At 45.2% G+C, this 25,846-nt stretch overlaps 1 protein-coding gene and 1 pseudogene across 10 annotated transcripts in view; one reads left to right on the forward strand and one right to left on the reverse strand.

Annotated features, from left to right (window-relative positions):
* Nucleotides 1–25,846, forward strand: part of SHTN1 (shootin 1) — a 162,149-nt gene that overhangs the window by 37,503 nt on the left and 98,800 nt on the right. For 5 of the 10 annotated variants that reach the window (XR_007911130.3, XR_011382204.2, XM_051824202.3 and 2 more), the window contains exon 1: nucleotides 21,826–22,119. The exons of 2 other annotated variants lie outside the window; for them this stretch is intronic. Coding sequence is in view for 4 of the 8 variants with exons in the window: in XM_051824202.3 (XP_051680162.1) it covers nucleotides 22,062–22,119 (58 nt within the window). In the remaining 4 variants the exon portion in view is untranslated. Of the gene's footprint in view, nucleotides 1–21,825; nucleotides 22,120–23,376; nucleotides 23,427–25,846 lie in introns of those variants that run through there. 3 more of the 10 variants (XM_070057163.2, XM_070057162.2, XM_051824204.3) reach the window with 3 other exon arrangements.
* On the reverse strand, nucleotides 1,676–4,074 carry LOC100351031 (protein FAM161A pseudogene; annotated as a pseudogene).

Below are 25,846 nucleotides of genomic sequence, written 5' to 3' on the forward strand. Positions count from 1 at the left end.
TCACTTGCACTGGAGGGCTGACAGAGCAATGCACGCCCACTGGGAAAAGCCATTGTTAGCACTGTGAGAAGCAGCAGTTTCCACTCCACTGGACTGGTGGTTTTATTAGAACCTAGAAGTGCTCCAAAGGACCCTGGTGGGAGGTGGGTGGAACACGGAGTTGGGACCCTGGGTGGAAACAGGGAATCACCCTTCTAAGGTGGCTGTCTGACAGGGAGTCCTGGGGGTAGAATTTTCCCCCCTTCTGCCTTCTGCTGTCCTGGGAAAACATTAGCAGAGGCTAATGGGAAATGTAGTGGACAAACTCCCAGTCACAATGAGGGAGCACGATAGAAAAGGGTGGTGCCGGCGCCGCGGCTCACTAGGCTAATCCTCCGCCTAGTGGCGCTGGCACACCGGGTTCTAGTCCCAGTTGGGGTGCTATATTCTGTCCCAGTTGCCCCTCTTCCAGGCCAGCTCTCTGCTGTGGCCAGGGAGTGCAGTGGAGGATGGCCCAAGTGCTTGGGCCCTGCACCCGCATGGGAGACCAGGATAAGTACCTGGCTCCTGGCTTCGGATCAGCGCAATGCGCTGGCCGTAGTGCGCCAGCCGCAGTGGCCATTGGAGGGTGAACCAATGGCAAAAGGAAGACCTTTCTCTCTGTCTGTCTCTCTCTCTCACTGTCCACTCTGCCTGTCAAAAAAAAAATAATAATAATAAATAAAAAAAAAGAAAAGGGTGGATGCGGGACTGAGAGATAATAATAGAGGATAAGTCAGTAAAGGTGTAAAGGAGAAGAGAGAGAAGACTCTGAACTGCTAAGGGATTAAAATCATGCTGGTGACAACTTCCTTTCTGGGCCCACAAGATTATCTTCATTTATGGGTAGAATTATCTAGTGAATTCTCAGCAGCTCAAGTTAAAACCTGCTGATCTTCCATTCTGCTTCCAACAGGTGCCTATGAATTGTACAGAACTACCTGATACAATAAATACCATGTTATGTCATGGCACATTGTAATGTCTCATTTAATCCTCACAACAAACCCATAAGCTGGGCACTATTATTATCATTGTTTAGAGTAAAACTGAGGCTGAGGGAAGTAACCCACTAAATGTCAGACTGATGTTTGAGTGAGGGCTTTCTGAGCCAAAGCTTGTGCTCCTACCAGTATAATGCAGTATCCAGCCTAGAATTCTGAGAGGGTCTATAAAAGGAACCTCCAAATAGTCTTAGAAGTCCAATTTCTTCTTAAACTTCCTATTTATCTATCTTTCTGTCTGTCTGTCTATCTATCTATCTATCTATTTCCTATATTTGAAAGAAGATCTCCTATCTACTGGTTCACTCCTAAAATGTCCACAACAGTCTGAGCTGGGCCAGACTGAAACCAGGAGTCCAGAACTACAGTTTGGGTCTCCCCTGTGGGCGGCAGGAACCCAAGTACCTGAACATTACCCACTGCTTCCTAGGGTCTGCATGAGCAGGAAGCTGGAATTGGAAGCTAGAACTTGAACCCAGGTAATCCCATATAGGGTGTGGGACTCCCAAGTGGCATTTTTTTTTTATAATTAAAAACATCGATTCATGCTTTCCAGAGAATTTTTAAAAAGCAAATCACTAAAGGCCAACACCTCTCTCTGCTCTCAATACTAAGCCATTTTCCCATTGGTAAAAATGAAGTGATATGTATTTTGATAGTAATCAGTTGGTGATGGCTGTGAGTCTCATTTCTAAAGAATACAAACAAGATCAGAGTGGCTAAAGGACCAAATGTAGCAATTTTCAAAACTGGGTAGGCAAAGCCTTACTCTAACTGACCAAATGACCAATCAGCTGCACTGTGCCTTTTAGGGGGTTCTGATGTCTTTGTTCAATAGCTCTGCACATCTCAGCGCTGTCCCCACAGACGTTCTCAACATCACAAATGCAGCTGCGGATGGCCATGATGTTGCCAACGGCAGCGAGGGCGTGGAGAGGAGATCTTGCTGACCCCGTTTTCTTCCTCAACAGGTGTCGCTCCTTCACTTGCTTCACCTGCTTCCTCTTCTTCCTTGCCCGAATCTTGACTGTGGGTACCAACAAAATAAATGTCTTCCTCTTCTTTCTTCTGTTTTTGCTTCTTCGTGGAGGCTTTCCTTCTCTTCAGTGAAAGTTTGCAAGTCTTGATTGTTGAAGTGCTTGAGTACTTTTCCACTTGGGCCTTTCTTTGAAGTGAGTTCAATATTCCTAGTGCTTTTAGGGTGTTAAAATAAAGCTTTTCTATTGCCGTTACTGCATTTTTCCAAGCAACTCTTTCAAACAGTAATGGCTTCCTTTTAAAGTTCTCTTTCTTCTAGTTCTCGTCAATATTGTCTCACTCCTTCCTTTGCACTCTTTCTGAGATATGTAAGCCTGGAGTTAGGCATTTGAGCTACACCTTGATGTGAGTCACCATCCTCAGCCTGGCTTGTCAGCAGTTTCTGCAATTCTTTCATTCTTTGCTTCTGCTTGGCTAGGACCCGGTTTCTCTCGTCTTCCAACATTTTCTTTTCCTCATGTGATCTCCTGAGGGCACCTTCTCGTGCTCTGGCAGACACTGTGGGCGTGGGAAGGTTGCAGCTACAAGGCATGGGCTTTGCGCTGGCACTTGGTACTGTTGAGTGACGTCCCGAGGGCACACATGGCCAATGTGTTTCTCTGACATTTTCTTCATCTGCTTTGATGTCTGCCGAAACCATCCCTCTCTTGGTAGCCCTGGCGGATGCAAGAAGAGTGAATGGTTTGAGTCTTGGACACTTGTGTTCTGAGGGGTGTTTCTGATGTCTCTCAGGGAGGCCTTCAAACTCAGGAATCTGGCCGCTTGCCTTGCACCTGCACTTGACAGCCTGCTCAGGACACCTGGGATTCCTCAGGCGTCTGTAAGCTGCCTTCCGAGGCGGAGGGACCGAAGTCTGTAAAAGCTCCTGGGCTCTTGGCTGTGCTCTGCTGTCCCGACACAGATCTTTGCATTGGTCCCTGGTAGCTGAACCATAAATAGATGGAGGTGCGGGCCTGGCTTTACATCTGTTTGTTTTCTTTTTAGATTTCAAAAAGTCTCTGAGTTGCTTTTCCCGGACTGCCTGCTTCTGTTCCTCTCTTGCAATAAACGTAAAAGGCTTTAGAGAAGCCAAAAGAGCTTCTATGTTTTTCTCCTTCATGGTCCTCCTCCTTTCTTCATTTTGCTTGACCATCTCATGGTAAATGGGGAGCAAGACACCTGCGGGAACCGGGGTGGCTCGGAACTTCTTCCTACACTCAGCATCCTCTTCTTGCTTTTTGAGCAGTTTATGTGCCATTTTGGGATCCCACTGAGATTTCAGGGCCTCTTTTTTCTTCTGTTCTCGTATGGTCATTTGAAAAGGCTCTGGTACTGTAAGCCTGGGCACCCATTCTTGGCGTGTCCTCTTGGGTCTTTCCACTGCTAGACAGTCGGCGTCTTCACCTGGAATATAATCTCTAACACGGAAGTTTGCCCACATGTTGTGGATGAGCTCCTTAGCATAGGTCATCTTTCTGGTTTTCCCAGGGTGCTCTTTTGCTAGGTTGGGCCATTCCTCCTCAGAGGAAGAAGTGCAGAAAGAGGAACACCAGCCTAAGTCGGGATCCGAAAACCACGTCGTTACAGGGTGATAGGAGTTCCTTTCCCATACAGGTCTGGAGGATTCACTGGGAGCATCCTGCCTGATGATCACTGGCCAAACCTCCGCTCGAGGTAATTGGCTGTGGTACGTCGTCTCTAATTTGGCCATAGTTTCCATGTGGGCAGCCTTCAGCTCTTCTAGTTTCCTGAAATACTCTTCATTCGAGTGATAAATGGAAGAAAAGGTCACAAAGTCCTCGAAGCTGATAGGATCCCCCACCCCAGGAAAGTCGCTGTGCCAATCAGCCGACGCCCACGCAGGTCGCACCACGTCCTCCTCCCCGTGGTCCCCCAAGGCCACCGCCAGGGCCTCCAGCGGGTCTGTGTCTCGGTACCGGGCGACCCGCGCTCCCGTGTTAGGGTTCAGCGGGGGTTGGAGACCGGTGGCTGCCATCACCCGCCTCCGAGGCCCGAGCGCCGGTGCTGGCCGGGCAGCGGGTAAGTGGGCGCCGCCCCTGGAGACCCAGCGGCTCGGGGCTTCCCAGCGGCGTCCTAACCGCCGTGCCTGCTCAGGACATCCAATTCCTCACCTGTAAGAAGATTCCTGGTGCGATTTCTGCGTTAGTTGAGACACAGTAGTTAGGATGTTTTGTCTTGGACTCTCCTGTATAAAGATACTTACAATTTATAGAGAAAAAAGTTTTTTTTTACTGTAGGGTGAATGTTATCATTTTCACCAAGAAATTGCAGTGTTGCCTTCCAAAAAAGACCCAAGATTTGTTTCCCACTTCACTCTACTCTTAGTGTTTCCTTCTTGTCAGATTCTTTCATTAAGGATGCAAAGTTTGCTTAGGAGGTGGGCCGGTGTGAAATGTTAACACAGATAATTTGATGAGGCTGCAGTGACCAAAAAGCAAAATAATTCTCCTGGAAGAAAAGCCAGAATTCCTTATTAGGAACTATCTGACGCTTGCTTGAAGTTAATAGCAGTGCAAACGCTTAACAGTGTTTGGAGATGATTTAAACCCAAAGCAACGCCGGCGCCGCGGCTCACTAGGCTAATCCTCCGCCTAGCGGCGCCGGCACACCGGGTTCTAGTCCCGGTCGGGGCGCCGGATTCTGTCCCGGTTGCCCCTCTTCCAGGCCAGCCCTCTGCTGTGGCCAGGGAGTGCAGTGGAGGATGGCCCAGGTGCTTGGGCCCTGCACCCCATGGGAGACCAGGAAAAGCACCTGGCTCCTGGCTCCTGCCATCGGATCAGCGCGGTGCGCCGGCCGCAGCGCGCCGACCGCGGCGGCCATTGGAGGGTGAACCAACGGCAAAGGAAGACCTTTCTCTTTGTCTCTCTCTCTCACTGTCCACTCTGCCTGTCAAAAAAAAAAAAAACAAAAAAAACAAAAAACAAAACCCAAAGCAAATCCATGAAACACCTTACACTATAGCCATAGTTCAAGTCCTGGACACTGCACACATTAGTCAGTGAGTACTATTTTGAAATATAGCATGGGATGTGTGTTGTAGAAGTAGGCCAGTTGGTTGGTGCTGATTGTCAGGTTTTTCAGAAGCTTATGTGGAGTGACTTAGCCTCTCTGTAGACAACTGATTGAAAAGGTAATAGTTATCTAGACATAACACTGAAGTTGCAGTGGATGCATCTTGAATATGCATAATAATGGTGTTTTAACAAAATATGAACAATGTCAGCACACCTTGACCATTTTGTTTCAAAGCGTGTTGTGCTTTCTCCCAAATTCCATTCCTATGCTAGTACAGCATTAGTTTGTCAGTTTTTAAAAAAATTAAATTGGAAACCAAGGTCTTTAATAGAGATATTCTCTTTCAAGCATAGTACTGCCTTAGATTTTTAAAAATGAATTATTAATTTATGTGAGTAGCAGAGAGGCAGGGAAAGATATGAGATACGTATCTGAGAGAGAGTAGGCTCACTCCCACTCACTAGTTCAGTCACCAAATGTCAGCAATGGTTTGGACTGGGCCAAGGCCAAAGCTGGGAGCCAGGAATTCAATCCAGGTTTCTCACATGGGTGGCAGGAACCCAGTCACTACTGCTTCCCACGGTGTCCATGAGCAGGAATGCTGGAGTCCCAGAGCTGGGAATTGAACCCCGGCACTCCAATATGGGAGGTGAGTGTCATAACTGCTAGGTCAAATGCCTCTGTCCCACACTGGGTTTTTGTCGGAGTTTCTATCATTCCTGAGGTTCTTTTTCTCACTTCTCATACCTTCAACAGTTTACACACTGCAAGCTTTGTGTGTCAATACTTCCTGAAGGACCTGCTAGACTCTGAAACAAGCTTCAAGGAAACATAATTGTCATGCAAATAGTCATGTGGTTGCAATTGGCTTCCTTTTGTGTCCACATTGCCCACCCAGATGGAGTTCTGGTGCGTCGTCCGTACTTCTGGAGTGTTTCCTTGCTTGGCTTACTGTAGGCAGCTGCTATATAGAAAAACAGAGGTGGAAGGACACTGCAGTAGATTTTAACCATTTCTGTTTATTAATTCTTTGAAATCACCCAAGTTCCTAGTTAAATGCAACAACTTCTGCCTTGCCTGAGTGGAAAAATAATTCTACACCTATTAGCCATAGGGTGGAGGAACGATTCTCAAACTGTCAGGACATCATTCTTAAAAATTATGGAGGACCTTCAAAGAACTTTCTCTTTTTTTTTTTTTTTTAAAAAAAGATTATTTATTTGAAAGGCAGAATTATGCACAGGCAGAGAGAGAGAGAGAGAGAGAGAGAGAGAGAGAGAAAGTCTTGCATTTGCTGGTTCACGCCCCAAATGGCTGCAATGGCCAGAACTGGGCAGATCCAAAGCCAGGAGCCAGGACTTTCTTCCAGGTCTCCCACACAAGTTCCGGGGCCCAAGGACTTGGGCCATCCTCTACTGCTTTCCCATGCCATAGCAGAGAGCTGGCTTAGAAGTGGAACAGCTGGGACTCGAACCGGCACCCATAAAGGATGCAGCACTGGCCCCCAAAGAACTCTCTTTAAGGGTGTTATGTCTATCAACATTTACTCTGTTAAAGATTAAAATAGGAAAATTTTTAAAATATTTCACTTCAATAACAATAGCAATAAATAAGAAAAATTAGAACTTTTATTTTTATAGTTGTAAAATATAATGCAGAGAGACGCCTCGGTGGTATAATCTTCTGTAACTGGAGTACAGTGTCACAACCAGGATATTGACAGTGATGAAGACAAGGTATAGAACAGCCCAAATCACTACAAGGATCTCTTGTGTCACGCTTTTAAAGCCATATCTCTTCTGCAGAAAAGAATTAAACATAGAATTACCATGTGAGCCAGTCATTTTATTTCTGGATATGTACTCAAAGGAATTGAAAACAAGGTATTTTAAAATGTATTTATCTAATTTTGTTTACTTGAAAGGCAGAGAGACAGAGACACATCTTCCCTCTGCTGGTTCAGTCTCTGAATGCCTTCAGCAGTGGGGCTGAGCCAAGCTGAAGCCAGGGACTGCCAACTCAGTCTGGGTCTCCCATGGGAGCGGCAGGGACCCAACTATTTGAGTCCTCACCTGAAAGCAGGATCCTGAAGAGCTATTTGCACGTTCCTGTTCACAGCAGCAGTATTGACAATAGCCAACAGGTGGAACCACCATACTGTTTTCCCCAGCGGCCGTACCATTCACATTTTCACCCACAGTCTTCAAAGACTCCATTTTCTCCGTATCATTGCCAACCCTTGTTACATCCTGTCTGTTCTGATGGTAGCCACTCTAATGGGTGTGAGGTATCTCATTATGGTTTGGGTTTGTATTTTCCTAATGATTAGTGATGTTGAGCATTTTTTTCACGCGTTTATTGTTACTTGAATATCTTGGGAGAAATGTCTACTGATGTCCTTTGCCCGTTTTTAAAGAAGGTTGTTTGGGGTCCTTTTTGTTGTAGAGATTAGTAGTTATCTATATAAATCTGAGTAGCAATTGCTTTCAGATATATAATTGGCAAATATTTTCTCCTATCCTGTGGATGCCTTTTTATTTTGTTGATGGTGTCTTCTGATGTACAAGTTTTTGTGATGTTGTATGTAATTTTTTTGTATATTGCTTCATTCAGTTTGCTAAAATTTCATTGAGAATTGTTATATCTATATTAATGATATATATTAGTCTATAATTTTTCTTTTTTTTCTTGTATTTGTCTGGTTTTGGTAATACTAGCCTCATAAAATTAGTTAATAACTATTCCCTCCTCTTATACTTTCTAGAAGATACTGTATAAATTTTTTGTTAATTTTTAGATGCTTTGTAGAATTCTCCAATTAAATTATCTGGGCTTGGAGATTTAGTTTTGCAGAAGATTTTGCAGCTACAAATTCAGTTTTTTGATGTTTATTCAGTTTGTCCATTTCATATTAGTTGTGTTGTGGTAGCTTCTGATATTTGAGGAATTGGTTCATTTTCTCTAAGTTTGTGAATTTTTGAACATAGAGCTCACATTTTTTTTTTTACTATTTTTGGTCTTTTTAAAATTATGAAAAAACACCTATTATTTGTGATTTTAAGTATGCAGTTTGGTAGCATTTGGTAGATTCACAGATGCATCACCACTTTCTAGGTCAAAAACATTTTCATCACCCCAAAAGGAAAACCCACACCCATTAGGCAGGCACCCACCATTTCAACTTCCTCACAACCCTGCGTGAATTTTCAAACCCTAGATACTCATATCAATGGGATCATACGAAATGTCACCCTTTGTTTCCAGCTCCTTTCACTCAGCATAATGTTTTCAAGGCTCATTCATGTTTGGTGTGTGTCACACTCCATTCTTTCTTATAGATGAATAATATTCCATTGTGTGCATGCACCATAGTTTATTTAGCCACTCATCGATTACTGGGCATTTGGGTTGTTTCTGCCTTATGACTGTTGTGATCAAGGCTGCTATTTTGTTCAAATACCTGTTTTCATTCTCTTTCACTTCTACAGAAATGAAATTCCTGGGTCACATGATAATTCTGTTTAACTTTTTGAGGAGCTACCAAATTTTTCCACAGTAACTGTTAACTGTACCAGTTTGGATTCTCACCAGCAATGCGAGAGGGTTCTAATTTCTTCACATCATTGCCAATACTTTCTAATTTGTTTTAATAATTACCATCCTAGTGGGCATGAAGTGGTATCTGATTGTGGTTTTGATTTGAATTTCCCCAATGGCTAATGACGTTGAGCATCTTTTCATGTACTTTTTGGCCATTTGTATATCTTCTTCAGAGAAATGTCTATTTAAATCATTCCCCTACTTTTTAATTGAGTTGTCTTTTTGTTATTTAATTATAAGAATATAATACATCTTAGTTACTAATTTTTACCAGATATATGATTCGTAAATATTTTACTCTATTCTTTTTACTCTCTTGGTATTATCCTTTGAAGCACAAAATATTTTTGTTTTGATGAGATCCAATGTATCTATTTTTCCATTTTTTGCTTATACTTTTGGTGCCATGTCTAAGAAATTGTTTCCAAGCCCAGGTTACAAAGCTCATCACTGTTCTTTCTACAGTTTTAGCTGTTACATTTAGTTGTTTGATTCAGTTCAGGTTAATTTTGATATGAGGAATGAGATAAGGTCTAACTTCCTTCTTTGCATATGGATATCCAATTGTCTCAGCACCCTTTGCCATGAGGTTTTTTCTCCCAATTGAATAGTCTTAGAACCCTTATCAAAAACCAGTTGACAGGGGCTGCACTGTGTGGCCTGAAGCGCCGACATCCCATATGGGCTCCGGTTTGAGACCCAGCCGTTCCACTTCTGATCCTGCTCTCTGCTATGGTCTGGGAAAGCAGTAGAAAATGGCCCAATTCCTTGGGTCCCTGCACCTGCATGGGAGACCTGGAGGAAGCTCCTGGCTTTGGATCTTTTAGCGTTAACCCGCTGCGTCACAGCGCCAACAATTTTCTAATACATGAACATGAGTTACCTTCCCATTTATTTGGGACTTTTAAATTTCTTTTAGTACCATTTTGTCACTTTCAGTGTATGAGTCTTGCAACTCATTGTTTAAATTTATTCTGATGTATTTTATCATTTTCTACTATAAAAATTTTTAAGAAATTTCCTCTTAGACTGTGCCTTGCCAGTGTATAGTGATACAATGGATTTAAAAAAAAGATTTATTTATTTGTTTAAAAGTCAAAGTTACATAGAGAGAGGAAGAGTCAGAGAGAGAGAGAGAGATCTTCCATCCACTGGTTCGTTCCCTGAATAGCAGCAACAGCTGGGGCTGAGCCAGGCTGAAACCAGGAGCCACGAGCTTCTTCTGGGTCTCGTGTGTGGGTGCAGAGGTCCAAGCACTTGGACCATCTTCCGCTGCCTTCTTAGGCACATTAGCAGCGACCTAGATTGGAGGTGGAGCAGCCATGACTCGAACTGGCACCCATATGGGATGCTGGTGTTAAAAACAGAAGCTTAACCTACTACTCCATGATGCCAGCCCCTACAGTGGACTTTTACATGTTGATTTGTATCATGAAACTTTGGTAAATTTGTTTATTAACTCTAGTAGGTTTACTCATGGATTCCTGAGGGTTTCCTATATATAAGCTCCTGTTATCTGAGAATATGGATAGTTTTACTTCTTCCTTTCCAAATGGAATGATTTTGATTTATTTTTCTTGACCAATTTCTCTGAGTAGGATTTCCAGTGCAATGTTGAGTGGAAGTGGTGAAATCCATCATCCTTATCTTTATTCTGATTATAAAGGAAAAGTTTAGTCACTCATGATTGAGTATGATGCCAGTTGTAGGTTTTTTTATAGATAGACTTTTACCTGTTGAAGAAGTTCTTATCACTAGTGTATGGAAAGTTTTTATTATGAGAGGGTGTTAGATTTTGTCAAAGGCTTTTTTTGTATCATGTAGATTTCTCTCCTTTTTCTATTAATGTGAAGTGTTACATTGATTGGTTTTCACTTGTTGGACCACCCTTGCATTCCTGGGATCAATCCTACTTCATCATGGTATGTAATGCTTTTAATACGTCTCTGGATTTGATATGCTGGTATTCTGTTGAGGATGTTTGCTTCTATATTCACAAGTGAAGTTAGTCTATAGATTCTTGTGTTATCTTTATCTAGTTTGGTATCAAAGCAATTTTGGCTGCCTAGACAGAGTCAAGATGTGTTCCCACCTTGTATATTTTTTTTTGAAGAGTCTGAGAAAGATTAGTGTAATATCTTTAAATTTTTGGTAGAATTCACCAGTGAAGTCATTTAATTCTTGACTTATATTTGTTAGTTCATTTGTGATTATTGATTCAATTTCTTTACTTGTTGTAGGTCTATTTAGGTTTTCTCTTTCTTCTTGAGTCAGTTTTGATAGTGTATTCTAGGAATTTTTCCATTTCAGCTTGGCTATCCAATTTTTTGTCATACAGTAGTTCATTGCATTCTTTTATGGTCCTTTTCACATCTGGAAACTCAGGAGTAATGTCTCTAAGTTTTTATTTTAATAATTGAGCCTTTTTTTTAAACTTCAGTCATTCTAGCTCAAGTTGCACAATTTTCTTGATTTTTTAAAATAACTAACTTCAGATTTGACTAATTCTCTATATTGTTTTTGTATTGTACCTTTCATTTATATGCACTCTAATCTTTATTATTCCCTTTCTTGTGCTTAGCTTTGTGTTTAGTTTGCTTCTCTTTATCTGGTTTATTAAGGTGTCCAATAGGTTATTGACTTGAGATCTTTTAGTTTTAATATAGGCATCATCAACTATAAATTTCCCTCTGAGCACTGCTTTCCTTGCATCCTGTATATTTTATTATTATTTTATTTTTATTCATCCCAAACTGTTTACAATTATCATTGTGATTTATTCTTTGACCTATTACTGTTTAATCAGTTATTATATTTTAATGGTATCTGGATATTCTCTATATCATTATGATATGGATTATTTATGTATTTTCTTTTTATCTTTCTCAATTTGCTAGTCAATTTTACTGACTATTTTCAGTGTTTCAGATTTTGTTGTATTGATATTCCCTATTATTTTAAATTTCATTTATCTCTGCTTCTATCTTAATTCTTTCCTTCCTCCTGCTTCCTTTGAATTTGATTTGCTCCCCTTTTTCTGGTTTCTTGAGATGGTTATTTAGATTCTTTTTTGAAATCTTTTCTATTTTCTAATGTAAACATGTAGAAGTATATACTTCCCTCTCACTACTGCCTTAGCTATGTCCCACATATTTTGGTATGTTGTATTTTCATATATAAAACGTCTTAAGATACCTACTGCATCATGGATCTTCTGTATCTAGGTAATGACCTCTTGCTTTCTCAGCCATGGCCGCTCTCCTTTATCCAAACTTCTCTTAAAACATGCTTCCTAGAACGTAGAATTCTAGATTAGTCTGACTTCTAGAGAATACAGCTGAAATCTGTTCATTTTTTTGTTTATTAATTCATTTACACATAACAAACATTTACTGAGTCCCTATATTAGGCATTGTGTTGGTTAGGAATATAGAGATGATTAAGACAGACATGCTTCTTACAGCTGGGTCTCGCAGAGAAGACAAACAATTAAACAAAAAATTTCAAGGATGACCCCTAGCTCCCTTATTATAGAAACTCTGCTGCTATTAACACAAGGTTCATCAGAATGTCATGACGTGTTTTTCCTCCAACGAATGCCACCATTTTCTATCCTGTTTTCAAAACTCTCTGAAACCTAGGGTGATCTTCAACTGATCTGTACTCTGCAGGTTATACCAGTTGCTAAAACTGACTTTGTTATTGCTGGTTAGAGGTATGGTTAAATATTTTATTTTATTTTATTTTATTTTTTTTTGACAGGCAGAGTTAGACAGTGAGTGAGAGAGAGGGAAAGGTCTTCCTTCCGTTGGTTCACCCCCCAAATGGCCGCCACAGCTGGCACACTGTGACGATCCGAAGCCAGGAGCCAGGTGCTTCCTCCTGGTCTCCCATGTGGGTGCAGGGCCCAAGCACCTGGGCCATCCTCCACTGCACTCCCGGGCCACAGCAGAGAGCTGGTCTGGAAGAGGAGCAACTGGGACAGAATCCGGCGCCCCGACTGGGACTAGAACCGCAGGCAGAGTATTAGCCTAGTGAGCTGCGGCGCCGGCCTATGGTTAAATATTTTATATAATGGTTCCTGGCCTGAACCATGACTGCAAACGTCTCTGTCCCTTTCCATTGATCAACCTTTCAGGATACAATCTGAATCCATAATAGGGTCACACCTTTGATTTGGATAGAATTACCAAATTTTCTAGTTTTCCTATCAGTTAGCTTTTTGATCCTCACCAGTGTCTTAGACAGATATAACCCCAATTGACAGATGAAGAAATTGAGATGCAGACCAAAAAAAACTGACCTACTTGGGAAAATCAAGAACACATACAAGTTTCTAGACTTCCACCTGGGCCCTCTACACTTGCCTCAATCTCATTGCCTCTTCATAGCTGACCATTAACATGTTTTAAAGTGGGCAAAGCCCAGTTCATAATAGATCTGCCTATCAAACATGATGATTAGTTATTAATGGTTGGGGTATTGCCTGGTATGCCTGTGTTAGGTTTACAGTAAAGAATGTCCACAATTTCTTAACTGTCCTTTAAGATATATTAGTGACTGTCACACCTAAATTATAACAAAGAAGCACTAAAGAAATTCAATGTGGGCGGCAAAATTCTTTGAAGAATAACTAGTTATAATTGAGGAGTCTGAACACATTTCAGAGTTGCATGTTTAATATGCAGTATGGTTAATTGCACTGTAATTACAGTATTTTAGAATGCCATGCTAAGTGTTTAATCCCTTTCAGGTTTGCCCTCCAATCAGTGGTCTGCCTTCATTTTCCAGATTGATGAAATGTGCTTCAAAGAAGGGAATAGGTAACAAGATTGTGTCTGTGTGTCTAATCAGCTGGGAAAGTTGTAAAATGAATCTTTCCTATCTGGAATTTATATTTAATCATAGTTATGTCCTCTTTATGAATGAGTGTTGATTAGTTAGTTGTTGGAATAGGAAAACAATAAGAGCTTTTATTTGGCCAGATAAGTTTTTGCTGGAGTCATTATTTGTGTCTGATTGAGTTGATGGGGATATTTACATTACCTCAGCACACAGACCCACTTAATCTTATTCATGATGTTAATTATATACGCTGGGAGTTACTGCCTGCTCTTATTTATGGTGTTTACTGCTAGGATGTGCTCTGCCTGTGGGGATGGTGTGGCTCCCCTCTCTTTCACTGGAGGATACCCCATTTCCCATTGCAAAATACATCTCTACTCCCAGAAACCTGATAACAATGTTCACAGTGATTCTGAGGACATCTAATTCAGGGAAGGGAACGCGTTTTGGTTTCAAAGAGTTAGTTAACTGTACCCTGGAGAGGAGCTTTTTGCCTTTCATGTACTTGCAATTTGCCTTTTCAGTGTCTGCATTACCTCCTGCAAACTGTTTCTTAGCCTTCATGCCCAGGCTTAAAATACCACTCCTCAAAGAAGCGCACCCTAATTCTTGTAGACAGACTGATTCATTGCCTCCTTATCTCGCTGGCTCTTGATCTTGTCTGTGAATAGTAATACCCCCACAGCCCCATCATATTCATTATTGCTCTATCTGAATAGTAACACCCTCATGGCCCCATCATACTTACTGCAGCTATCTTTTGATATGCTTGTTTTCATGAATGGACTGGTCCGTTTGAGAGTGAGGACCACATTCTACAAATATTCATCTCTCATCATCTAAGTTTCATAATGACTGCTACATGGTAGATGCTTAATAGTTTCTCAGTCAATGACAGATTATTGAGATATAATTTGCATGCCAGAAGCTCACTCCTTTAAAATGTACAAATAGTTTCTAATATATGCACAAACTTCCAGTTTCCCAATTCTCCCCAACTTTTGTTATTGTCTAATTTCTATGACTATCTTAGTGGGCATGAAAGATGATATCAGTGTGGTTTGCATTTACCTAATGAGTCATGGTGTTGAACACCTTTTCATGTGCTTATTGGCTTTTTTTTTTTTTTTAACCCAACTTTGATTTTCTGCAGTTTGAATATGATGTGTCTAGGTGTAGATTTTTTGGTATTTATCCAACTTGGAGTTGTCTGAGCTTCCCGGATCTACAGTTTGGTGTCTGTCATGAATTTTGGAAAATGCTCAGGCATTACACTTCAATTATTTCTCCAGTTCTTTCTTTCCCTTCTCCTATTCCAGTTACACTACTACACCATTGGTAAGTGTCCTGCTGGTCTTGATTATTGCATTGCTTCCTTTGATTCTTCTTTCTCTTTGTTTTTTAGTTTGGGGATTTTCTGTTGACATTTCTTCAAGGTCACTGATCCTTTCTTTTCTTTTTCTTTTTTTTAAAGATTTATGTATTTATTTAAAAGGCAAAGCTACAAAGAGGAAGAGAGAGAGAGATTGAGAGAGAGAGATTGAGAGAGAGAGAGATTGAGAGAGAGAGAGAGAGAGATCTTCCTTCTGCTAGTTTGCTAGTTCACCCCCAAATGGCTGCAAAGGCTGGAGCTGAGCCATTGTGAAGCTAGGAGCCAGGAGCTTCCTCTGGGTCTCTCATGCAGGTGCAGGTGCAGGGCCCTAAGGACTTGGGTCATCCTCCACTGCTTTCCCAGGCCATAGCAGAATGCTGGATCGGAAGTGGTACAGTTGGGTCTCAAACCGGCGCCTACATAAGATGCCAGTACTGTAGGTGGCGGCTTTACCCACTCTGCCACAGTGCCGACCCTCACTCCAGCTCCTTTCTTCAGTCAAGCCAGTCTATTGATGAGCCTGTCTAAGGCATTCACTTCTGACACAGCACTTTTTTTTCTAGGATTTCTTTTTGATTCTTAAGAATTCCCATCTTTCTGTTTACATTACCCAGCAGTGTGTTGTCCATTTCTTCACTAGCTCTCTTAACATATTGTAATTATTTTATGTTACCAGCCTGATAAATCCAAAATCTAAGTATCATTGGTCTTTATCACTTCAAGCTATTTTTTTTCAGTATGCCATGTGATTTTTTTGTTCAAAGCTGGGCATAACATACTGGCTAAAAAGGCACTGAGGTGAACAGGTTTGAGTATGATGCTTATCACACTAGAAGTTATATTGTATTTCTTGTTTGTCATAACTCTACGTGTCAGCAGCTAAAATTTCCTCTGATATCCTTGTTTTAATCTTCTTTGTTGTCGGTATGTTTTTCTAAAGAATTCCTCTTAAATAACAACTGAGGTGTGGTATTCTTTCAGTTGTAATCTCCTGTTACTGTACAGGACAGATTTAGTGGTAATGAACTCCTTCAACTGTCATCTATCTAGAAATGTCTTAATTTCTCTGTCTTAGAAGGACAATTTTGCTGGATACAGAATTCTTTATTGACAGTTTTCAACCTTTGGGACTTTACATATGTTATGTATCACCTTCTGGTTGCCAAGGTTTCTGGTGAAAAATTATTTGCTAATCTTATTGGAGATCCTTGTATGGGATGAGTCACGTATGAAGCAGGTTCACTGAGCACTGCTTACCTGCTTGTCTGAGGCTTGTGAGAACAGCCACATAAAAGTTACATGGACCTGGGGCAGGTGTTATGACTCAGTGGGTTAAGCCACTGCTTAGAATGCCTGCATCCCCTATGTGAGTGCCAGTTGAGTCTTGGCTACTCCACTTCTGATTCAGCTCACTGCTAATGTGCCTGGGATACAGTGATGACAGATTAAGTACCTGGGCCCTTGCCACCCATGTGGGAGACCCAGATGGGGTTCCTGACTCCTGGTTTTGGCCTGGCTCAGCCCTTGCTGTTGCTGGAATTTGGGGAGTGAACCAGTGGATAGAAGATCTCTATCTTTCTTTCTCTCTCCTTGTCTCTCTGCCTATCGAATAAATGAGTAAATAAATACATATTTTTAAAAAAATCATTCAGGGCAGGATTATTATTTACAAATAGGCAGCAAGGGACAACAGCAGCCTAGGATCCATGATGAGCTAGTCCTCCAAGGCTCAAGAAAGCCAGAGACAGATTCTTGGACTGTGCATCTCCCATTTGCACTGCAGCTAAGGGACCCCAAAAAGCAGAGTTCATGGGTCATTTACTTCAGGGCCATGGAACATGCTGGGCTAAAGCCTGCTGGACATCTTAGTCCCATGGGAAAAAGGGATAGAGCCCAGGCTGTTCTGACAAGTCCCTCTCAAGTTGTTACACTTCCAGTACATTCTGTAGTTACTCATGAGAACCCTGAGAAAATGCAGAGAGAACTGGATCCATTCAAGGCTACCCAGAACACCATCCTGAGCTGCATGCATCTGTAAATTCGGCTGTTATCACATTTGAGAGCTTTGTAGCCATCGTTTCATCACCGTTTTTCCCTTTACTGGACTTTTAGCTTTATGTGTGTTGAAACTGACCGATTGGCCAGCACTGTGGCTCACTAGGCTAATCCTTCACCTAGCGGCGCCGGCACACCGGGTTCTAGTCCTGGTCGGGGCGCCAGATTCTGTCCCGGTTGCCCCCCTTCCAGGCCAGCTCTCTGCTGTGGCCAGGGAGTGCAGTGGAGGATGGCCCAAGTGCTTGGGCCCTGCACCCGCATGAGAGACCAGGAGAAGCACTTGGCTCCTGCTATCGGATCAGCGCAGTGTGCCGGCCGTGGCGGCCATTGGAAGGTGAACCAACGGCAAAAGGAAGACCTTTCTCTCTGTCTCTCTCACTGTCCACTCTGCCTGTCAAAAACAAAACAAAACAAAACAAAAAAACAAAAACAAAAACAAAAACCTGACCGATTGCCTCACAAGGTGTGATGCTTAGTTTTTGAAAAAAGTCTCATTTGCGCTGTGTGTTTCCTTTTGGATTGTGTCTCTTGCTATACGGAGGTCATCGATTGACCTTTTCTTCTCCTTTGTCTAGTTGGCATAAGTCCTATCCGGTGTGTGTTCCCATTCCTGATGCTGTATTTATCGTTGGTGGTTCATCTGGAATTCTTGTGATTTCTGTCTCATCATGTTCATCTCCCTGTGACATGTCTTCACTCAGTTACCAGAATTACAGTAGTGCATACACAGTCCTTGCTAATTCCACCACATCTCTGCTTCGTGTCCGTCACCACTCCACCTGCCCTACAGGGTGTGCTAAAGTGGGTCCTTCAGGTCTAGAAAACAAGTCATTAGATGTCACTCGAAGCCATATAAACACCGCCAACAAAGGCAAAGGCATGAGCCAGTATTATTTACCTCAAGTAACCCCACTACTGTCATTTTCTGTGATTTCTATTGACTAATTTTTCTCTTCATTGTGGGTCATGGTTTTCCGCTTCTTTGCTTACCTCAGTTCTTGTTTGGTTGCTGAGTGTTGTGCATTTGACATTAAGTGCTGATTCTTTTTTTTTTTTTTTTTTTTGTCAATCCTTTACTGATTAAACTTCAAACACAAAAAGCCTGTCATCATTTTTATTGTTCTCTTGCTGTATATAATGTGCATTTTTCTTTAGTGGACTTTAAGACCCAAATATTATCTCTAGCTTAAGCAGTTTGACTACAATCTGCCTGGGGCATGAGCCTTGTGTTCATGATGCATTATTTTTTTTTTAATTTTTATTTTTTTGACAGATGGAGTGGACAGTGAGAGAGAGAGAGACAGAGAGAAAGGTCTTCCTTTGCCGTTGGTTCACCCTCCAATGGCTGCCGCGGCTGGCGCGCTGCGGCCGGCGCACCGCGCTGATCCGATGGCAGGAGCCAGGTACTTATCCTGGTCTCCCATGAGGTGCAGGGCCCAAGCACTTGGGCCATCCTCCACTGCACTCCCTGGCCACAGCAGAGAGCTGGCCTGGAAGGGGGGCAACCAGGACAGAATCTGGCGCCCCGACCGGGACTAGAACCCGGTGTGCCGGCGTCGCTAGGTGAAGGATTAGCCTAGTGAGCTGTGGTGCCGGCCTATTTTGTTTTTTTAAAGATGTATTTATTATTTATTTGAAAGGCAGAGTTACAGAGAGGCAGGGGCAGGGGCAGGGGCAGGGGCAGGGGCAGGGGCAGAGAGAGAGAGAGAGAGAGAGAGAGAGAGGTCTTCCACCCACTGGTTCACTCCCCCAGATGGCCGCAACAGCTGAAGCTGTGCTGATCTGAAGCCAGGAGCCAGGAGCTTCTTCCAGGACTCCCACGCAGGTGCAGGGGACCAAGGACTTGGGCCATCTTCTACTTCTTTCCCAGGCCATAGCAGAGAGCTGGATAGGAGGAGGAGCAGCCAGGACTAGAACCGGTGCCCATATGGGAGGCCGGCGCTTCAGGCCAGGTTAAAACCTGCTGTGCCACAGCGCCCAACCCAGAGAAAAATCTTTTTTGACCACTGTACTCTCGCTCTTCCTCCCCCAGCTCCTGGTGCTAGGTTCCTCTACCTTCCACCCAGAGGCAGCCATTATCCCGAGTTTAGTACATCATGTCCTTCCAATTCATTTTCTAAAAAATGTTTTAAAGACTTATTTATTTATTTGAGAGAGAGAGAAACAGAGAGACAGAGAGAGAGAGAGAGGTCTTCCATCTGCTGGTTCACTCCACAAATGGCTGCAATGGCTAGGACTGGGCCAACAGGAAGCTAGGAGCCAGGAGCTTCTTCTGGGTCTCTCACATGGGTGCAGCGGCTCAACACTTGGGCCATCTTCCGCTGCTTTCCCAGGTGCATCAGCAGAGAGCTGGATTGGAAGTGGAGCAGCCGGGACGTGAACCAGTGCCCGTATGGGATGCTGACACCAGTGGCTTAACCTACACCACAGCACTGGCCCCTACCAATTCACTTTGAAAGAGTTTTTCCTTTCTCTCTACAGATATACGTGTATGTGTGAGGATACTTTGAAAAGTTTGTTGGAAAAAAAATTAAAAGAAGTTTATTTTGGTGTAAAAATTTTTTGAAATCTACATAAGAGAGGTCTTCAAAAAGTTTATGAAAAAATGATACATGGATTTCCAAATATATTTGTGCTAAAATAAACATTTCTCTTAATTCTATCTTGCCATGAACTTTTTGACGTCCCCTCATTTATGTAAACACACATGTTTTTAAAGGTTTTACATGACAGGTTATTTGGAGGCTAATATCTCCAATGTGATGCCTGCAACATAAATCCTTTTGTGTATTATTAAACAGAACAAAAACTAATTATACTGCTCTCTCCTTTCCATCAATATTCATATCCTATAAATAAACCATGGTGTAATGGGAGAGCTGAATCCCAGCAAGTGACTCTAGCAGCCGTCCCAATCATTCAGCCCATGCCCTCCAGATAATACCAGATTGTATTTCAGGAGGCTCTTCTCTTTCAGGGAGGGTCAATGGGATACATTTCAAGGGGCTGCCGATTCAGCGTGGGACCAAAACACTGGTTCAATTATCGATTTGACAATTCACTCATTCTTAAACTCCACTGATATTTCCCAACTACTGCATAGTAAGAGTGGACTCTTGAATCAGCCATTTGACAACTGGAGCTTGTGAATGAATCTGTATATACAGTAACAGCTCTGCTGACACCACGCAGAGTGTGAGAAGTGACTTCTGGTTTGGAGGGGCTCCTCCGCACGGCCCAGCCTCAGGACATGTTGGGGTTAGCAGGTTTCCTGGCTCTGCCATACGAAAGCCAGGCGGCCATGATTTATCAACTAAAATGTGTAGTGCAGCATCTCAGATGCATTTTTTTCATACCGGTGAGTCTGAATTGCGTCGTGTTTCCCAGACCTTCTCTCAACTCTGCCGACTAAGATTTGATTCCAGATGTGATTCCAGGGCAACTCCTGGGGCTCTGCAACCAACCTGCACCGTCCAGTGGAAACTCGGGGAGAGGACGGGTTAACAAAACCCCGTGGAGGAGTACTTGGAAAGTTTCAACTTTTTTATTCACTCTATTTTTAAAAGGTTGTTCATTTAGATCATTCTGCCACTGAGTCACTGAACGGCCATTTCCCAAAAACAGAAAACCAGGTTTTGAAACTTCTTCTGAGTTGGTATTTGGTAATGAGCACCAGAAGGTTACCAGATACAGGATTTACCAAAATGCCGCCCCTGCCTCTCCCGGGAAGGTCAGACACAGTCAGTGGAGCTGGGCCTGTGCACAGGGAACAGCTGAGGGCCGGCAGCACCGTGCTGGTGCCCTGTCCAGCTGGGGAGAAAAGGCAGGGTGTGCAGAAAGTCCGACTGAGTCTGGAATTGTTTGAGATGCTTAATGAAGAACGCAGAACTGTTTCAGCTTCTGATTCTCAACCACAACCCTGTTCTTGCAGACCTGTGATTTAAAACAAACAAACAAACAAAAACCACAGGTTGTGCACCAGAGAGCTAAGCTGCCACCTGCAATGCTGGCATCCCATGTGGAAGCGTGGTTCAGTCCAGGGCTGCTCTGACCCAGCACCTGCTAATGCGCCTGGGAAAGCAGTGGAAGATGGCCCACGTGCTTGGGCCCCTGCACCCATGTGGAGACTCCTGCTGGAGCTCAGGCCTTGGGGAGTGAACCAGCTGATGGAAAGTTCTCTCTCTCTCTCTCTCCTCTTCAAACAAACACACACAAACAAACAAACCTTTAAAATAAAAAGTATTCTAATTTCTGGATTTGGTGTTGGGTTCATTATTCTCCCAGGAGAGTAAGTATCACCATTCTCACTGTTCAGATCAAAGAGTGGAGGCAAAGGTGAACCAGAAGCCAGGCCTGCCACCTCCAACCCGCTCAGGGTCCACCCCTAGAGCTGTGCGGGACCAACGCTGGGCTCCCGCCCGCCAGGCCCTGAGGCCGGACAGCTGCGTGGGCGCGGGCGCTGGGAGTGCAGGGGCTGCCGAGGTCCCCCCTCCGCGGCCCACGTCCCGTCCGAGCAGGTGCGAAGGCCGGAAGCCCGGGCCCTCCTTCGCTGCCTGTGTGGCAGTTTCAGTGGTCGGCGGCCGCCAGGCTGCCCTGGCCTCTCCCGGTGCCTGTCCGGTGTCGGCCAGAAGCAATCAGTACGACCCTGACCTTTGCCTCTGCGGGCACCTGTTTCCCAACACCGGCCCCGCAGCCCGCCGCGCCCAGCACAGAGAGAGAGGGGCCTCCCGGGGACGCCGCGGACCCCTGGGGGGCCGGCCTCCTCCGCACGCGCGTCCTTGCGCGGTCGGCGGCGCAGGCGGAGACCCGCACGCGAGGCCGCGCGCCCCCCGCCTCCTCGCAGGAGCCCCCGCGGCCACGCCCAGCCCCGGGGTGCGCGACCGTGGGCTCCGCCCCGCCCCGCCGGGCGCAGGTGGCGCGGCCGCGGGCGCAGAGGAGGTGCGTGGGGGATGATCTCACCCGTGCGCTCCGCGCCAGGAGGAGGAGGAGCGGGAGCGAATCCAACTTCCGGGTAGTGGCGCCGCACGCCAGCGGCGTCTTCGCCCCGTCTTCCCCTCCCCCGGGTCCCCTCGCCGCGCCCTCCTTTCCTTTTATTCCCGGCCCCACCCGCCAAAATGAACAGCTCGGACGAGGAGAAGCAGCTGCAGCTCATCACCAGCCTGAAGGAGCAAGGTAGGCGCGCACGCGGGCGCCAGGTGCGGGCAGCGGCCCCGGGGGCGGGGACGGGGCAGGTGGGGAGCTGGGCGGGCGGCGCCGCGGCCGCCGGGGTCTCCGTGGGGCCGGGTCGCTGCGGCCACGGGGTCGCGCCGCGGGGAGCCGGGTGCTGGTGTCCAGGCGGTGGGGCCGGCTATGCGCCGGCGGGGCTTGGGGGGCGGGGGCGGCGCGGCGGGGGTCGCAGCGGTGGGCGCAGCGGTGGGCGCGGCGGGTGTCCGGGCGGCGCGCGGGGCCTTGTACCCCCGGCCCCGGCCCCACCCCTGCCCCTGCCCCCTCGCTGGCGCACCGTGGCCCGCAGCGCCGCCTCGCAGCCGGTCCACCTTTTTCACTGGAGTCGGTCCCGTTCCTCTTTTCTTGACCCAGCTGGGGGCTTTTCAGGCCGATGTGTTTTTGTCACTTCCCATTTTTAGCAATTGATGAATCCGAGACACCCCTGCTTCCTGAATTTGCGTCGGGCTTCCTGAAAATTGCATGGGCGCCGGGCGCGTGAAAGCCAGGCCGTGCGCACGCGTCTCCCCGCCGCTCGGTCACTGGGTGTTACCCTAGGATCAGGGGCTGCTCCCATCAGTCATTTTCCTCCCTGGCCGCACTTGGGAACAAAGCCACATCAGCACCAGCCAACACATTAAAAGCGTTCCCGTCATTATTGCCCAGAGAATATGGGTCGAGATGCAGAGAGACACCTTGCAGATTTGGGAAGTGAAAATCTGCAGGATTAGGGGCCTCCCTGCGCGGCTCCGCAGTCAGGCCACGTGCCCTCTCCGGGGTCAGCTCGCAGGGCTGTGAACCTGCCCGCCCCTCTTGCCTTGTGGGGGCCGCTGTGGTCCATCAGGCCTTGCCTGGGGCGGTGCTGTCCAGGCGCAGGACCTGTTGCTTCCTCATCCCCCTGAGCCACACTCTTGGGCGTACAGATGCCCACAGCAGTGCTCGCTCTGTGACCCCGGAGAAATGACTGAGTCCCCCTGCGTGGAGAGAAGGTGCTGGGCACGCGGTAGCTTCTTGCACCCTCGCAGCACCTGCACCTCCCGGCCTAGAGGAGCCTGGAGTCGTAGTCACGCTCTGGACTTGGCAAGCTCTCTGGATGTCAGGTCTGTCCATGGACGGTCAGTTTCCAAGTAAGGGTGACAGAAAAAATACTACCTCCTTTCATACAGTACGTGGTTTCCAGGGTAGGCTGACGGTGCAGATAACCGACATGTTTTTATTTGATTTTAGAACCTGCTCTGTCTCTTGGATTTGAGGGCTGAGAAAAAAAAGGAGGATGTGTAAGTTCCTGGCTCCTTCTCATATTGGAAACCAAATCCGTGGTTTCGGTAGTTTTAGAGGGTGTAGTTCTTTGGTTACGAGCACACCAAGGGAAGAGAACGGTTAGACTTGGGAGTTTGTGTTGATTTAAAGGTAACCTCTTTTTGGAAGTGAAGTCTGGTGACACAAGTGCTGGATTTTTTTTTTTAAGCCCACAGTGTGATTTTTATACTTCTCAGAACCAGGGTGTGTGCCTGCAGCTCGTAGACTGTGATAACAACGGGTTTGTTTCAAGAGGATTGAATTGGTGTTTGATCTCTTGAACTGAGAAACTGGGGATTTGAGGTGGACAAACAGGCAGCTAGGTCTGTGGGTACTTAACATCAGGTCATCAGTTTTACCAGCTGGTGGTGTGTGTGCGTTTTGTTTTTGAAAACAGTACTTTTTACTACCTGTTAGCACTGTGTCAGTGCCACCCCCCCCCCCAAAAATGTGAATGAGAAGAGCTGATATTGATTAACTACTCCATATTCCTTTCTAAATGCTGAGTGAACTGACCATGGATGGGACTTACGTGCTAGGCCCCGCGGTTGTAGGTAGTGGGCCACATAGCCCTTGGAGTCAGCAGGTTTTTTTGTCTAGTCGTTAAGTAAACATACAAATGAATGCACAGTTACAGATTTTTTTTTATAGGCTCGAGTCTTAGAAATGGAACTGGAGTATTAGAGGGAACACATACACAGCATTTTGTGGGCATGGCCGAAGTGCCCCTGGGAGGACTTCCCAGCCGGCACTGGTTAACACTGTGTACTGGTTAACACTGGCTGCTGGCCATCCTTATTTCTGTCATAGCTTGACGAGTTTCTGAATCTTTGTCCAAAAAATGACATCTTCCAAAATGACTTGTATTGTCCCGGTTCCTGGCAAGCGCTGCCATCCTCCAGGTTTACTGGCCACGTGAGCTTCATCACCTTGTTCCTTCCTCTCTGAGTTTTAAGTCTGTAATTTGAGCCCGGCCCCCGGTGGGTGTTTCAGAGGCAGGGTCCTGCCCACTCTTCAGCGGGGACCTGACATCAGCCTTCTCTAATGTGAAGCCTTGAGTGGCGGTGGTGTGGCACGTAGGGTTGCCTCTGGACACAAGTTGTGCAGTGTGATGTTGGAGGCTGTCATACTGCGAGCGAACTCTAATTCCTCCTCACCGTTCCCTAAGTTCTGTGTCTTAGGAATCACACCCACTTCTGAATCACTTCCAAACGTTGTATGCTCCCTTCTAGTGAGTGGTATAATTAGCTATTTTATGTCTTTCTAGAAAGTTGTATTATGTCCCTTTAAAAACATTAGCCCGTGTGTGATGGCTTATGTTGAAGCAGATGTGGAGGCAATGAGGTAATTCTCCTTTTGTCTTTTTGGGGGCTTTATCTTATTGGACTGATTGACATCTTTAATGCACTTTATTTCCGACACGCATTTCCCATCTACTCAAGTGGACATTTCCCTTACAAAACATCGTACAATTTGCTCCCCCTCCAGAATTCTGTTGGAAAATGATAGACTTAGTCCAGCATTTGTTTAAGGTGCATCATTTTCTGTGTAATTCATTCAACCCACATGCATTGAATATTCATAGCCATGCACTGTGATAGGCATGAGAGACACAGAGATGAACAGGACCTCGTCCCTGCTGGGGAGGATGGTGGCAGGCCTGTTGGTTCCAGGAAGGGTGTCTGATTGACATACTTGGGGTCATGGACGCAGATCTCCTGGTCAGGTCACCTTGGTAGACAGCTGTCCAAAGACCAGTGGATTGGAGTGGCTGTCTAAGGCAGAATGGGGTGCCGTGGCCGGGAGGGAGCACACAGACTGGGCCGACCCTGACAATGGATGCCCTTGATCAGCCTGATCGGCACAATAGTACCGTATCAGTTGGAACTTCGCAGATGGAGTTGAAGATAGTGATGGTCACTTAATGTGGAAGACGTGCTAAGTCCAGACGGCAGCTGCGGCAGGGACCCAAAGGTTGTGGGCTCTTCACGGGCTCCTAGTATTTGAAATGGAGTTCCTGTGATGAGATGATTGGTTTTAAAGCAGGCTAACCTTCTTTCATCACTGAAGTTAGTATTTTCTTTCCCCAAGATGATTGAGAGGGTGCTTAAGAAGAGGGAAGATTTACCAAGCTGACTCTTAGAACCGAATTAGTAATGACAGGTGTTTCCAGGGGCAGAGAGCAGCTAGGGCATTATTTTGGCAAAAGGGGCTGAATCTGTTGCCTATCACAGTGGCTGTGTCAGTTTGGAAAAGTTGCACCATTGCCAGTCTCAAATGTATACAAAGTCGGTTAGAAGAAGGCAGTTTTGAATGAAGTGGTTGCCTTGGTTTTAAACACGAACTTGGCTTTTTACTAGAATGTTGAATTTTATTTGTTTGTTAGCTTTGAGAAGCA

Source organism: Oryctolagus cuniculus, chromosome 15, assembly GCF_051225735.1.
Source record: "Oryctolagus cuniculus isolate XC-2025 breed Fujian yellow rabbit chromosome 15, ASM5122573v1, whole genome shotgun sequence".
NCBI classification, from domain to species: Eukaryota; Metazoa; Chordata; class Mammalia; order Lagomorpha; family Leporidae; genus Oryctolagus; species Oryctolagus cuniculus.